This window comes from Aythya fuligula, chromosome 15, assembly GCF_009819795.1.
Source record: "Aythya fuligula isolate bAytFul2 chromosome 15, bAytFul2.pri, whole genome shotgun sequence".
NCBI classification, from domain to species: Eukaryota; Metazoa; Chordata; class Aves; order Anseriformes; family Anatidae; genus Aythya; species Aythya fuligula.
The window spans coordinates 2,813,349-2,828,444 of NC_045573.1; the positions used below are offsets into that span (position 1 = coordinate 2,813,349).

The 15,096-nt window shown below is 66.3% G+C and overlaps 1 protein-coding gene across 3 annotated transcripts; it reads right to left on the reverse strand.

Moving 5' to 3' along the window:
- Window positions 1-1,182: 1,182 nt before the first annotated feature.
- LLGL1 (LLGL scribble cell polarity complex component 1) lies at window positions 1,183-12,389 on the reverse strand. 3 transcript variants are annotated; one of them, XM_032197936.1, is made up of 23 exons: window positions 12,244-12,389; window positions 10,226-10,323; window positions 7,571-7,652; window positions 7,370-7,485; window positions 6,574-6,732; window positions 6,322-6,484; window positions 6,102-6,237; window positions 5,971-6,025; window positions 5,727-5,884; window positions 5,411-5,628; window positions 5,232-5,299; window positions 4,719-4,872; window positions 4,315-4,419; window positions 3,885-4,177; window positions 3,642-3,795; window positions 3,367-3,487; window positions 2,982-3,265; window positions 2,490-2,754; window positions 2,280-2,394; window positions 2,092-2,183; window positions 1,875-1,998; window positions 1,695-1,774; window positions 1,183-1,369 (listed from the first exon to the last, which is right to left on the reverse strand). In XM_032197936.1, exons 1-22 carry the CDS (start codon window positions 12,322-12,324, stop codon window positions 1,696-1,698), a joined length of 3,120 nt encoding a protein of 1,039 aa, XP_032053827.1. In that variant the 5' UTR covers window positions 12,325-12,389; the 3' UTR covers window positions 1,183-1,369; window position 1,695. The 3 variants fall into 3 exon arrangements, with proteins under 3 accessions (XP_032053827.1, XP_032053826.1, XP_032053825.1); XM_032197935.1 differs by having other exon boundaries at window positions 3,367-3,514; XM_032197934.1 differs by having other exon boundaries at window positions 3,367-3,520.
- Between the last annotated feature and the right edge of the window lie 2,707 nt (window positions 12,390-15,096).

Below are 15,096 nucleotides of genomic sequence, written 5' to 3' on the forward strand. Positions count from 1 at the left end.
GGGGGGGCAGCGAGGGGCTCCCCCCCCCCCCCCTTTTTGTTGTCCTGAGGAGATGGGGGGCCGCCCCCCCCGGCTTCGAGGGGGGGGCAGCCCCTTGGTGTGGTATCAATAAAGGCTGCACTTGTCACCGCCCGCTGTGCCAGGCTCTCACTGCGCCCCCCCCGAGCCCCTCAAACCCCCCACCCCATCCCCTGAGCCCCCCAAAACCCCCCCCACCCCATCCCCAGGAAGCTGAGCCCCCCCCCCCCCCCCCCCCAAAACACCCCCAGCCTGGCAGTTGATATTAAATGCTTTTATTTTCAATATTAAAAACCAGTATTTTTAATAACTAAACAATGCTAAATTCATCTTACCAAAAAAAAGGAGGAGGTGGGGGGGGATTTTGGGGGGGGGGGGGGGTTTCTACCAGGGACACTACAGCCCCGACCCCCCGACAGGGCCTGGGGCATGGCTGCCTCCCCTGGCCCCCCCCCCGCCGAGGCCAGACACGTACCGTAAGAGAGAATTTGGGGAGGGGGGGGCACAGGAAAGAGGAGCGGGGGCAAACCCCACGGATCCCCAAAATCCGAGGAGCCCGGCAGGGATTTGGCACAGTGACACCCCCGGGGAGAGGGCGGGGGGGCTGACCTCACCCCCTCCAACCCCCCCAAAACGTGATCCCATCCTCCCCCCCCCCCCGTGGCAGGAATTAGTGTCAGGAAGGGGGGGGCCCAGCCTGGAGAATAGCCCTTGGAGACGCCACCAAGAGAAAAAAGGCCACCTGTGACCCCCCCCCCCAAATCTCCATCCCACCCCCCCCCTCAGGCCACTCGGGGAGAGGCAGGGGAATAAATGGGGGGGGTCCCCAGGGCCCCCCCCCTTCCCCCAGCACACAGAGGAGGGGGCTGTAAACTGCAGGGAGCCGGGCATGTAAACAGAGACGAGGGGTCCGGGGGGGCCTCCCCAAGGGTCCAAACCCGGGAGGAGGTGGCTGCGGGTTGGGAGGGGGGTGGCAAAAAGCCACCAGGGGCCCCCCCCACACACACACACCGTGAGGCAGCAGCATCCCCCCCCCCCCCCAAAGGAAGAAGGGGCTCTGGAGCAGGGGGGCCAGCTCCAACCCGACCGTGTAGGAAAAAAAAAAAAAAAAAAATTCGTAAATCTTCCCCGGGAAGAGTTTGTGCAACGTGGGCCCCCCCCCCCCCAGCCAAAGGGGGGGCTCCAGGGCCAGCAGCCGGGCAGGGGGGCGCAGGGGGAGCGCCGGCGTGGATGTTAGAGAGGAGACGAGTCTACGTTACGCTGGGGGGGGCCGGGGGGGTCCAGTCGAGCCGCGCGTCCCGGGAAGCCGAGCGCTGAGAGGGGCCGGGGAGGCCGCGGGCACCGGCGATGCCTGGGGGGGAAAGAGACAGGTTAAAAGGCTGGGGGAGACCCTGGGTGACGTGGGGGGGGATGGAGAAGGTGTGGGGGGGGCAAAATGGGGTGGTGGGGGGGGGCAAAATGGGGTGTGGGGGGGCTGGAGCTGCTGCTCCCCACCCGTTTTGGGCAGGGGAAGCGCCTTGGGCACGCATCGCCCCCGTGGCCACGTGCTCCCTGCTCCATGAGGGCACCAGGGCACGGCACGGGGGGGCCCAGCCCTAAATGCTGCAAGGGGGAGGGCAGCCAGAGCTGCATTTCCTCCCCCCCCCCAACCTCAAAGGCACGGCCCCACCACCCACCTCATTTGATGAGGATGCCGGGGGGCCGCGCCTCGTCCTCGCTGGCGTTCCTCATGTTCCTCTCCGCCTCCTCCGAGGACCTGGGGGCAGAGCGGGGTGAGATGTGCCTGGTGCCCCCCCCCCCCAGCTGACAGCAGCACCCCCACGCTCCTCCCGTTCCCCCCCCGGCTCTGAACTCACGCCAGGAAATCCTTCACTTCTTCCACCGTGATGTCCCCGGTGGTGTCCAGCGGGTTCTCCATGCTGCTGTTGGGCGAGTCGACGGGGCCGGGCGAGAAGGAGGCCTGGTGCTCCTCGGGGGACCCTAGGGAGCCACAGGGAGGGATGGAGATGCCCAACCCCAAAATATTAACCCCCCCCCACCTACAAACACCCCCCACATCCCCTCGTCACTCACTGTCACTGTCGGAGGGGGAGTGGTTGGCCTCGGGGCTGTGCGGGACGTGGGTGCCGTTGGCTTGCGGCAGCTTCGGCGTCGCCGTGGAGTTGCTGGAAGGAAACACGGGGAGAGGTTGGTGCTGGTGGCACCGGGGGGGGGGACACAACGAGCACCCGGGGGTGGGGTGAGCCCCCGGCACAGCCCACCTGAGGCAGGAGGTGTCCTGCAGCCGGGAGACCTCCAGGCAGCACAGCGGCTCCGTCACGTTCCTGGCGCTCAGCGAGAAGCGCTCGAACTCGGAGGGCGAGATCAGGTAGAAACCTGCAGGGTGTTCGGGGGAGGGTGAAAGGGATCATCAGGGACCCCCCCCAAGGAGGGAAAAAAAAGGTGGGGACGATGGGGAGCTGGCCCCTCACCTTGGCCGTGCTTGGTGAAGACGCAGGAGGCGATGCCGCTGATGTCCTCCTTGCGGATGCAGCCGTAGTGCACCTGGGGCCGCAGGCTGGGCACGGTGAAGATGTGGATGTCGCCCAGGTTGGTGAGGCAGGCCAGGCAGTTCTCCACCCGTTCCTCGGGGCCGGCGCTCGCCAGGCTCACCAGGGCCACCTTGCGAACCCGGCAGCCCTCGTGGGCCGTCAGCTTGAACTTGGTCTTGGCGCTCACTTTGGGCAGCGTGAAGACCTGGGGAGGGCGAGAGGAGGCGGGTGCCGCAGGGACGGGAACCCCCCGGGGGTGCAGGAGGTGGTGGAACGCCCTCCTGCTGCCCCAAAGCCTTCCTCAAAGGGCAGTGAGCCCCCAAGAACCACCCCAACCCTTCGGTCACCCCCACCCTGGTTGCTTTTCCAAGCTCCAGCCTGGATGGGAACGCCCAGAGGGGACACGGGACGTGGCGGGGCGCGCAACCTCACCTTGAACTGCTCCTCCGAGGAGATGAGCATGGAGTGGCTGCCCTGCATGTCGGGGGCTTTGGCCAGGTCCCGTGAGACCTCGTAGGGCTCGGGCAGGGGGTTCCCCCGACCATCCAGCACGGCGATGGCCACCACGGGCGCCCGGTGCATCAGCTGGATCTCCTTGCCCAGCACCGCCTCCACCGCCCGCTCCGAAAACTTCTCCTGCGACGGCACCTCCAGGGCGTAGGCGAACACCGAGCCCGAGTTGGTCCCTGCCCACATCGTGGGGCCGTGGTGGGCGGCTGCGGGATGGGAGGAGAAGCAGCAGCAGCGTGAGGATCCCCCTACTCTCTCTCTCTCCCCACGCCAGGGCTGCAGGAGGGGACGTGCACGGGGCTCTCACCGTCCCGCAGGAAGGTGTCGGCGAAGTAGAGGCAGCGCACCACGCCGGAGAGCGAGTCGTCGGCCGAGCGGGGCTCGATCCGCCTCTGCACCGGGGTCATCTCCACCTCGGGGGGGCCCGCCTGCTCCGCCAGCTGCGCGTTGGCCTCCTGCACCTTGCGAGGTGGGGAGGGGGTAAAGGGGAACGGGGGTCAGGAGCCCCCACCCCACACATACAGGGAGGTGGGGGGGGGGGAAAAATGGGGAGGCGAGGAGCCGGCCCCGCTCTGCGCCCACCTTGCTGGAGGGGCTGCCGGGGTTGAGCCTCTTCTTGCCCGACACCCTGCTCTTGCGGATGCGGCGGAAGGACTGGCGCAGGGACTTCTTCAGGGACTTGACGCGGGACAGGGGCCCCTCCATGGCCAGCGAGTCGTTGGGGTGCAGCGTACACCTGCGGCACCAACTGCTCAGCACCCAGACCCCTCTGTAGGGTCCCCAACCCCGAGCATCCCCCTCCCCAACCCCATCCCATAGAGCTACCTGGCCAGCACCGGGTTGCGCCGGTGGTAATCGAAGAGCCCGAAGCCGTGGCTGGTGCCGAAAGCCACCAGGTTCCACTCGGAGTGCAGGGTGACGGCGGTGACGGCGGCGGGGGGCACGCACTGCACCAGGACGCTGGGCTGGAAGCCGGGGGCGAAGGCGAGGGGGCCGTTGCGGGGCGCCAGGCGGTCGTGGCCCTTCCAGGTGAAGCCCTCGCGGTCCTGCAGCAGGTCCACCGTGGCCACGCTGACGGCGTGCTCCGACTTCTCGTCGCTCAGCTCCATCACCAGCACCTGCGGGGAGGGGACGAGCGGCCGGTGGGGTCACAGAGGGCTGCCACGGGCAAGATCCTCGATCCTGCCCATGAGAACGGGTGCAGGGGGGGCTGTGGGGCACCCCACACTCTGTCCCTTTGTCCCCTAATCCCTACCTGGCCGGCCGTGCCCGCCACCACCATCTTGGCCGTGTATTTGCACAGAGCGATCTTCTGGATGCCCAGGCGGGGGTCGTCGCTGTAGGGATCAAAGCAGCCCACCTGCGGGGAGGGGAGAGGGGCCGGGGGTGGCACGCAGCACCGGGCACCGTGCCCGGGGACAGCTCCGTCCCCACGCGTCCCCGGTGCCCTGGGATCCCCCCCTCCACAACACCCCACGGGATGGGGCGTGCAGAACAAGCGTCCCTTGTGTCCCCGAGGCAGCAGCTGTGCCCCGAGCGAGGGGACACGTCCCCACGGCACAGCTGGGATGGCTCCTGCGAGGGCAACTCCCCCTGAAGCAGGGGGGAGCCGGGGACCACAGCATCTCCCCCCCCGTGGTGTCCCCCCCGAGACGTCACCTTGCGGAACGGCGGCCACTCCTCCTCGCCCGCCTGGTTGAGGCTGTCGTTGTGCTCGCAGTCGGTCTGGAAGATGCCGGCGGTGCCCAGCTTGTAGAGAGGCTTCAGGGACACCCCCGAGGCGTCCCAGAACCGCACCGTGCCGTCCTCGTGCCTGCCGGGGCCATGGGGGTAAGGGGGGGGGGGTTAACAAGAGCCGCCTGTGCGCTGGTGGCCGCCGTGCCAGGAGGGGTGAGGGGACAACGCAGCGGGTGACGTGCTGCTGCCCGGCCACCGAGCCACACAGCGGGGATTGTCAGCACAGCCAGCACCAGCAGCTGCCCCCCCCGGCTCCCCTGCACCCCCGTGGGCTTCAGCTCCTGGTGGATTTCCCCCCAGCATCACCCAGCCCCACTCCCACCACGGGAAGGGGCTGGGGACGTCCCCTCCTCCCTCCTGGCATTTCGGAACCCCCCCTGCGCCCCCTCCACGTCACCCACAGGGCTCCACAGCAGAGCCATGGCAGGCGCTCACCCGGTGAGGAGCAGACCTCGCTGCGTGGGCTCCTGGGCCAGGTTCTTCCCCCCGTTGATGGGCCAAGCCTGGGAGGGGGGGTGACAGCGAGCGTCACAGCTCCGTGCGCCCACCCCACGGCACTCGGGGTGTGTAGGGGGGGGGTGTGTGTTCGCGTCCCCTCCGTCCCCAGCACTCACCGCGGAGGAGAGGCGAGGGCTCTGCTGCTCCCCGACGCTGACGATCCTCTCCCAGAGCTTGAGGGGCACGTTGGAGATGTGGTAGGAGCAGGTGATGGCGGAGGAGTGGAGCGGGGCCAGGTACGGGGCGGGGATGGTGGGCCAGCCCGGCGTCTGCAGGTCGATCACCACCAGCTCCTCCTCCACCAGCACCACCAGGGCGCGGGGGTTCTCGAAGCCTGGGGAAGGGAAAAAAGAATAAAAAAATAAAGAGGGATGCTGCTAGGGGAGCCCCCCCCCCTCAAAGCCTGGGGAACACGGTGCCGGCGGGACCTACCTCCCTCGGGCACCTCGGGGTTCTGCACGGTGAAGAAATCGATGACTCGGGAGGTGAAGTCCAGCGTGGCGAGGGTCTGGCCCTGCAGCACGCTGACGCAGTGCCGGTCGCCGTAGCTGGCCCGGGGCATGCCGCCGTTGAAGATGATGAAGGGGTTGCTGCAGGGTGTGTGGGGGGGAGCAGAGGGGTCAGATCCTATACCCTAGAGGACCACCAGCACCCAGCCGGCGTCCCCGGCGCCTACCCCGACTCGCAGGTCCGCCACAGGATCTTGTTGATGGCTTTGCAGGGGAAGGGACCTGCAAAAGGGAGATGCCACCGCTGTCACGACGCCAACACGAGCCCCCCGGGTCCCCCCACGATGATCCCACCCACCGTAGGGGATGGTGGAGAGGACGGGCTGCTGCGTCCTCTGCCCGGTGCCACCGGCCGCCCACACCATGTAGCCGCCGTCGCTGTGCGAGCTGACGATGCTCTTCCCGCTGTGCTCCCAGGCCAGGCTCTCCAGCTGCTGCAGAAAGGCACAACGAGGGGCTCAAAATGTAGGGGACAGCCCCCAGGACCCCCCTCCCCAAGGCTGTCCCGGCTCAGGTACCTGGTTCCCCAGGAAGAGGTGCTGGACGGCGCGCGTGCTCTGGTCCCACAGGGCCACCAGCCCGCGGCTGTACCCGATGAGGAGCCTGCCAGCGTCACGGGGGTGCTCCTGGATGGACTCCACCGGCCCCAGAGCCTTCCCGCAGCGATATTCATCGGGCACGCTGCGCCACGGGGGGGAAAAAAGGGAGAAAACGGGGTCAGGAAGGGGCCGGGGAGGGCAAATTATTCGGGGAGCGGAGCCGGCGCTCACCTTTGGAGGATCTCGTCCTGGAAGAGGGTTTTGTCCTCCAGCAGCACGAGGCCGGGCAGGGTGAGGAAGTAAACTGCGCCGCCCTCGGTGCCCAGGCAGGCCACGGCGCCCAGGGCCATGGGCAGGATCACCGTCACCCTCGTGATGCTGGGGGAGCAGCTGCGGGGGCACCAGGGGCTGCGTCAGCAGCGGGCGCAGACCCTAAAATCTCTCCGTCCCGCTCCGGCATCACCCCAGCATCCCCGACCCTGCCAGCCCACGAGGATGGGGACGATGCTTGGGGCCAGCAGCCGGGCTTTTTGGCCACCACCAGGCGATTCCTGAGCCATTAATTACTCCCCGTGCCCAGGGCTGCATTTCCCTGCACGGACCCGAGCTGCCTCGCTGGGTGCTCGCTCCCCCGCGCCGCTCCCAGCCCGGTGCCCTTATCACTCCCCTTATCACTCCCCAGGTGTCCGGAGGCCGGGAGCTGCTCCCACGCCGTGCTCCGTCCCCACCGAGCTGTTTTTTTTTGTTGTTGTTTGTTTTTTTTTTTTTTTTTCCTCCCTCCCCAGGCCAAACAAGCAGCACAAAGCCTCGCAGCTGGCAGCGCCGCGGCCAAACCCCACCCCGGCACCACGCCGGAGCCGGGTGTAAACTCTGGCAGACCTCGCCTGCCGCCGCCCCAACGCAAAGAGCATCAACACCCACAGTGACAGCGGGGTCACCACCCCCGGGGGGATAAAAAAAAAAGAGGCTGGGAACCCCCCCATGACCCCAGCAAAGTGTGGAGGAGGAGAACTTAGCGGTGCCGAACCCGGGGCGCGCCGGGAGGCCGAAGCTGCGGGTCTCCTCCAGGTGGGAGCAGCCGTCCTTCTGGTAGATCTCCCAGAGGTGCAGCGTGTTGTCGTCCAGCAGGGACAGCAGCCAGCCCTGCAGGGGGACAGCGGGGTGGGCGAGGGGGGCCACGGATCGGTGAGACCCCCCCCCAGGACCCCCCCAAGTGCCCCCCGCCTACCTGCCCGGCCAAGAAGTGCAGCTGGGTGACGGTGGCCGTCTCCTTGTGCAAGCCCGTCAGCTCCACCCCGGGTGCGCCGTATCTGGGGGGGGTGTTAAGGAAGCAAAAAGAGCAAAACCCACCCCAAAAAGCCCCCCCAAATCCCCCCCACACCCAAATCCCAAATCCCACAGGGTGCGATTCAACCCGCAACCCCAATATCTAAGCCCGATTTAACCCCCCCCAGCCCACCCAGACCCCCACAGACCCCCACCCCGTGGCCCTGGCCGCCCCCCAGCCCGCTCCCCGCGTCCCCCCCGCGTCCCCCAGGCCCTCTCCGAGGGTCACCAAGCAACGGCCCCGCGGCTCACGTGTTGCTGGGAGCAACCCTGCTCCTGCGCCAGCCGCCGCGCGGTGCTTATTCAGCAGCTCCCCCCCTGCACCCCCCCCGCCTGCTTCCTGCCCCAAACCCACCCCAGCTCCACAAAAAAATCAAAAAAAAAAGGACCCGGAGCAGCCCCGGATGGCGGCGAGCCGGGGGATTTGCTGCTCAGCCAGGGGAAATGAGTTTGGGGGATGCTGCGGGGAAACCCCCGCGGCCCCACCGCTCGGATTTGGGGTCGGACGTGCCCTGCGCACCCCAATCCAAGGTTTGGGACCCTCCTGGCAGCTCCGAGCCCCTTCCCCGCTCTCATTTTGCTGCCCAATTACACTCCAAATGGCCGGCAGCGGGGCCGGGGCCGTTGCCAATTAGCCACGCTCGCTCGGGCGCGGACAATGTCCCCAAAGCCCTCGGCGGCCTCGTGCCCTCAACTTTCCCAGGGGCTCCCCTTCAGCCCGGCTGCTCCACTTGGAGCCGGCCCCGCGGGGACACCGGGGACGCCGCCAGCCCCGGCACGGCCACGGGCACCGAGCTCTTGCCGTGCCTCCCGCCTGCAGCCGGCGCTTCCGAGGCTCGGGGTGGGCGCACGAGGGCCGGGCGGGCTTCCTGCCCTCCGCCACCCCCTTCTTTCTCACCCCGGGGCCGCCCGGCACGCAGGGTGGGGTTTGGTATGTGCCGGCACGGCCGCACTCACCCAACTGGTCCCGGCTCCTCCGTCGGCGACGCCGCTCAGCAGGAACCGGGGTAGGACCGGCACCGATGCTCCAGCGCCTTGTGGCACCCCAATGGGGTCATATAGCACCCTAACGGGGCCATACAGCACCCTAACGGGGTCATATGGCACCCCAACGGGGCCCTCCAGCCGCGAGGAGCCCCCCGATCCCTGCTTCACCCCCCCCACGAGCAGCCAACCTCCAAGCTGCTCCCCCCCAGGATGCCCGGCGCGTGGCCCCGTGCGCATCCCGCACCCCAAAACCGGGATGGCTGAGACCCCGCAGCGTGGTTTCCATACATCCCTGCCCTTCTTCTCCCCCCAGACAGCCACACCGCTGCCTCCCCGTGCCCCGCACGCTGTCCTGGGCACGGGGAACAGGCGCAGCAGCTCTGCCCGGGCCGACAGGCAGGAGCTGTCTGGCAGCACCGGCGTGGCCGGGCTGGAGGCGCCGCGGCGCTGGGGACATCCCGGAGGAGCCAGACAGCCGGGCTGGGGACGCGGGGAACAAGGAGAAAGGGGAAAACTGCAGCCCCAGGGCAGCATCAACCACGGCTGGGGGACGTCGCCCCGTCCCTGCTCACCCCGGGGGCTCCAAACCGGAGCCGGCACCGTGCTGAACCCCAAAATGTGATGCTGGCAGCTCCGGGGGCAAGCAGGCAGCAAGAGCAGCTCGGAATGTGCAGGTGATGTGGGGAGCAAGCACTGGGATCCCCATTTTCCCCTCTAGCTGTGGGGGGGACACGGGTCCCCGGAGGGTGACAGCCCCCGGTGCCGCGCTGCCTGCACCCCGCTGCCCCCAGCCCAGCCGGGGAGCGCCCAGCGGTGCCCCCACTGACCAGTAACACCAGTTTGGCCAGCTCCTGGCCGTGCAGCCGGCACTGGGGCCTCCTTCTCACCCGCTTCCCTGCGCCACCCGGTCCCCAGCCCGCTCCAAGCATCCCCCCCCCGGGGCCAGCCCCCAACCCAGCACCGAGCCGAGCGGCGACGTCGCGGCCCCAGGCAGAAAAAAAAAAACAACAACATCTTTACGCAGGGGGGAGGCAGGACAGCCGGGACCCCTTCCCGCCCCTAAAACAAACCAAAAAAACAACACAACCGCCCCCAAAACGTCAGGCTCGGCCGCCCCCCCCCCCCGGAGCCCACCCCGCATTCCTGCGGCGCGGGGGCCCCCGAGCGCGGGCCGCATCCAGCCCTGGCCGCCCGCCAGCGGCCCCGCTGGAGCCTCCCCAGCAGCAACAAAGCGCGGCCGGACCCCTGCAAAACACCCGGGACTTCCTCCCTCCCCCCCCCCCACATCCCTTTTTTCCATTTTTTTTTTTCCCCTATTTCCTTCCCAAACGACTGCAGGGGCACGGGGAGGAGCCCCCAGGGCGAGGCGGGGGGGGGGGGTGCGTTTTGGATAACGCGGCCACTTTTCCAACCCCCCCCCCCCCCCTTTCCCCGGCGCGGCGCAGCTGCAGCCCAGCTGGACGGACGGACAGACGGACGGACGGACAGACCCCGTTGGGACGTGGCTGAGGATGGGGAGGGGGGGTGTTTATGCCCCCCCCCGACCCCCCCGATCGGTGCTGAAGGATACAGCTTCACCGCTCCCGCCTTGGTGCCGATGGCCATCACGCGCAGCCGGGGGTCGTAGGCCAGGGCGCTGGGCTGGCTGGGGAAGCCGTGCTCCACGGTCTGCGGGGACAAGCGGGTCAAAACGGAGCCCCCCCAGCTCACCCCAAACCCCCTCAGCTCACCCCAAACCCCCCCAATTTGCCCCAACCCCCCCCGGTGCAAACAGCATCACCCGAACACCCACCGGTGCCCGCAGCGCCCCGGGCGACGTTTTATCAGCCTACCCCATTGAACCTCCCCAAAAAAAACCACCAAATTTCCCCCCTCCCCGCCACGCCGAGGCACTTGGGGAGCCCAAATCCTACAAAAGGGTCCCCCCCCCAATCCCCCACGGTGCCCCCATCCCCTGCCAGCCCCCCCCTCCCCAGTGGAACCAGGCGAGCGGGACCTGCGAGCGGAGCCGTCCCCGGCGAGCCGCCCGCGGGCACCTTCCCAAGGAAGTCCGGGGACGGCGGCGTGCCCGGGCTCGCCGTTTCGGGAGGGGTTCTCGGGGATTTAGGGCAGCCCCCCCCCAAACCCTACACACCCCTCCATCCCCATCAAACAGCGGGGAAGCTCCCGGAGCCAGCCCGGCCGGATCCCGACCCCGTTGCCTTTGTCTGGGGCCGCCGGCGGGTGACTTTGCGCACCCATCGCCGGGGATCCCAATGAGGGATGGGCTCCACGATGTCCCCGGGGTGGGATCACGGGGGTCCGGGCACCCCACTGCCTTCTCACACCCCCAAAAAATTTAGGTTTGGGTCCTGCTCTCCATCCCCATGCACCCTAAAGTGTGTAGGGTGAGCGCCGTGCGCCCTGCAGCCACCCCAAAGCTGCAGCGCCCCGGTGCTTGGCTGGGAACACCCAGAAAAACCCCGCCAGTGTCCCCAAAAATTAAAAAATCCTAAAAAGAAAAACCCTCGGACCCCCTTTGCATCCCTTCCTCCCGCCAGGCAGCGGGGTTGCATCCGGCAGGAGGCTGCTCCGGCCGGCCCAGGGGCGCTCTGGGCCAAATTACTGCAAATCCGAGGCAGATTGGGAGAGAAGGGGGAAAAAATTTAAAAAAAAAAATAAAAAAAAAAATATGACAAAAATGACAAAAAATAAATAAATAAGGAGAGCTTAATGCGAGGCAGGTGGGCAGGCAGCGGCCCCCCGGGGATGGGGCCGGAGGGGGGGGGGAGCGGGGCTGCTCCCGGTGGTGTTTCCGCTGCGGAGACCCCCCCAAAAAATATATAAAATAAAAATTTGGGGGGTTTTGGGAAAGCAAAGGGGGGACCCCAAAAACGTGGCTGCATCCCGGGGGGGTCAGGGGTGATCCCAGGGGTGTCACCGACCCCATCCCGGCACCACGGGGTTGGGGTTTGAAGGATGGGGGTGTCCCCAAAATGCGCCCCCCACCCCCAGCATCAACGGGGACACCCCGGGGGGCTCCGTCCCCAGCGGGGGACACCGGGTTTGGGGTCACGGGGGACACAAAGCACCCCCCCCCTTACCGGGGGCATTTTTGGGGTGTCCCCCCCTCCCCGTGAGCATCCCCAGAGCCTCCTTGGGACCCCCACCGGGGATGGGGAGGGGGCGGCACCGGGGATGCTCCGGGGGCTGCACGGTGCCGGGGGAATCCCCCAAAACCAGGGGGGACCCCAAAACCCGGGGGGACCCCAAAACCACGGGAGGACCCCAAAACCAGGGGGGGACCCCAAAAACCCGGGGGGACCCCAAAAAAAACCCGGAGGGGGGGGAGGAGGGCGGCGGGACACCGGTAACACCGGGGGGGGGGGGGGTCCCGGTACCGGCACCCAGCACCCAAGGGGGACCCTGGGGGAAGCTGCGCGCTCCCGGTGCTGGATGGGGGGGCCCGGGGGGGTCCCGTGGGGGTCCCGGGGGTTATGGGGGGGGGTCCCGGGGATATGGGGGGGGTCCCGGGGGTTATGGGGGGGTCCCCGTTCCCGGTTCCCGACCCCCCGGTGCCCCCCACCCCCCCCCGTGCCCGCTGCGCACCTTGCTGAAGGCGAACAGGTCGTGACGGAGCCGTTCCCGGTGCGGGTCCGCGCCCTGCCGCCGGAACCGAAACTTCATCATGGTGCTGCCGGTACCGGGAGGGGCTTCCCGGTATTACCGGCACCGAGTACGGGCACCACCGAGCCCCGAATACCCGAGCCCGGACCCGTTCTCGGTGCCCGGTTCCCGGTTCCCGGTGCCCGGCTCCGGACCCGGCTCCCGGTGCCCCCTCCCCCTCCCCTCCCCCCCCCTCCCGGTCCCGAGCGCCGCGCGCCGAGCCCGGGCAGGCACCGCCGGGGCGGGGCGGGACGCGGCCTTGACGGACAGCTGCCTCCGCCAATCAGCGCCCGCTCAGCACGCCAGGCGCCTCTCCGCCCCGCCCCGCCGCGCTGCGCGTGCGCTCCTCCCCTCCCCCCTCCCCTCCCGCCGCGCGGGGGATGCTGGGGGTTGTAGTTCTTTGCCTCAGCAACTTTTATATGTGTGGGTTTTTTAACTCTTTCTTCGTTTTTTTTTTGGTCGCAGGGCTCCAGGGTGGTGTGAGGGGGTAGAGGGGGCCCTGAGGCTGCACATATTGCTCATGGGGTGTGGTGGGTACAGGGCTCCATCACGTATGGGGTGATGGAGCTGTGAGGCATCAGCCCCACCATGGGGACCCACAGCTGTGGGGCGACCCCATAACGTGGTGATCCCCAAAACTTGGGGTCCCATAACATGGGGATTTTCATAACTTCGGGTCCCATAATGCAGGGATCCCCAAAACCTGTGATCCCATAATGTGGGGGTCCCCATAATCTGTGGTCCCATATTGCAGGGATCCCCATAATGTGGGGTCCCATAATGAGGGGATCCCCAAAACTTGGGGTCCCATACACACGGATCCACATAACCTGGGGTCCCATATCGCAGGGATCCCCATAATGTGGGGTCCCATAACGTGGGTATCCCCATAAATTTAGGTCCCATAATGCAGGGATCCTCATAACTTGGGGTCCCATATTGCGGGGATCCTGATAACCTGGGGTCCCATAATGCAGGGATCCCCATAACGTGGGATCCCATATCGCAGGGATCCTCATAATGTGGGGCCCCATAATGAGGGAATCCCCAAAACTTGGGGTCCCATATTGCGGGGATCCCGATAACCTGGGGTCCCATAATGTGGGAATCCCCAAAACTCGGGGTCCCAAAACATGTGGATCCCCATAACTTGTGGCAGCCTCATAATTCGGTGCCCCATACCAGTTTCACACCCACATCCCAGTTTCATGGCCCCACAGCCCAGCTGTATCAACTGGGGGCCACACCACACACCCCCAGCAATAGGGTGGGGACGCACGGGGAGCACCCCACAGAGAAACCGGGGCCCCAGCACCCTGCCCGAAACGCCGCGGGTGACTCAGGCGAGCGCCCGTCCCCACGCAGGGCAGGGCGTCCCCTCCCTGCTGACTAACGCCGGGTGCACGGACCCCGCCGTGCCCTCCTGCGGGGCATCCCGCCTCCGTTTCCTTCCTCGTCCCTTTCCTTGGGGTCACCCCTCACGGCACGGCGAGGGGCGGTTTGAAGATGAGGAGGAGGAAGGCCGCCATGGCAGGCCCCACGCAGCCATCCCCGCACGCCCATCTCCCTCTTGCGGGAGGAAGGCGCAGGGCAGGGCGGGCGAGGCCGAAGCACGGGGTGCAGCACCCCGGGGTGATAAAACACCAAACCACGGCCACCGAGGTGGCAACCCCGGCCCTAAAACAGGGCCAGAAGGATGGGGACATCTTCACCAAGCCACAGCCACCAAGGCGGCAACCCCGACCCTAAAACAGGGCCAGGAGGACGGGGACATCTTCACCGCTTGCTCCGCAGCAAACCAGATTTTTTTGGGATGGGAGCTCGTGCTGCAGCCCCGTGCCGGTTTCTAGGGCAGCACACAAATCCCCCCGGAGCCCAATCTTCCCTTTATTTAGAATTTATAAGCTTTTCCCTCACCCCACAGCCAGGCACCGAGTCCGGCTGTGCCCCCCTCCGGCCCCCCAGCCCCAGCACACAGGCAGGCCGAGCGATGCTTTCTGCTTTTATTCAATTAATGCAGCAATCTATACAAGAAAAATAATAATAATAATAATAACGAAACCGATGAAATTCCAAACCCTGACAGTGAAGAACCAAATTCTTCCTAAGAATCGACCAGAATTAAAAGTTTTTTCCCCCCGCGTCGGACTGTACATAAAATAATCTCTGCTCCATTTACAGCGTTTCACACAGTTACTTCTCGTATCTCAAACTTCAGAACTGTACAACTTTGTTTACAAACCACGCTTTTTCCTAGGAAAAGCTTACGGAAAAAAATATTGCCACTTTGTTTTTTATTTTTTTATTTATTTGTAACAAAAAAAAAATTAGAATATTTAAAAAAAATAAAAGAAACTAAAGTCAGCCAGAACTTTAATTGTGGGCAGGGGTGTGGGAAGGAGCAGAGATGCGCTCCTCAGCTCGAGGTTTCTCCTCCCCAGGAAAGGGAAGGTGTTGGGAACACCAAAGAGGGGGTCTGGACATCAGGGCCGTGCTCAGAGCCCCCCTCCAGGATGTTCCCAGCTTTGGGTTGGGGTTCGGACACCCCCAAGGATGAAGGAGGGAGCCGGCAGCCCCGCACCCCGAAACCCCTCCTGGGATGACGGTGTCGGGGTTGGGCCAGCGTGGGGCTGGAGGCTGTTTGTGGGGTTTGTGGGGACCTGCTCCCCAATCCGCCACCCCGTCCCCAGGCCAGCTCCCCTCTCCCTGTCCCCAAATCTCTCCTTTTCTTCCAGGGGACAGGCCGAGCCCACGCAACCAACTCAAGAAGTCTTCTCCGGATGCAGGCAAGAGCAG

Bases quoted from the DNA above. Each gene is read 5' to 3' on its own strand.
- LLGL1 (XM_032197934.1), bottom strand. From the start codon at position 12,324: ATGATGAAGTTTCGGTTCCGGCGGCAGGGCGCGGACCCGCACCGGGAA. The intron at 6,026-6,101 runs GTGGGTGGGATC...TCCCTTTTGCAG, and splicing joins CCTCTCCACCATCCCCTACG to GTCCCTTCCCCTGCAAAGCC. The intron at 5,300-5,410 runs GTGAGTGCTGGG...CCCCCCTCCCAG, and splicing joins GCCCTCGCCTCTCCTCCGCG to GCTTGGCCCATCAACGGGGG.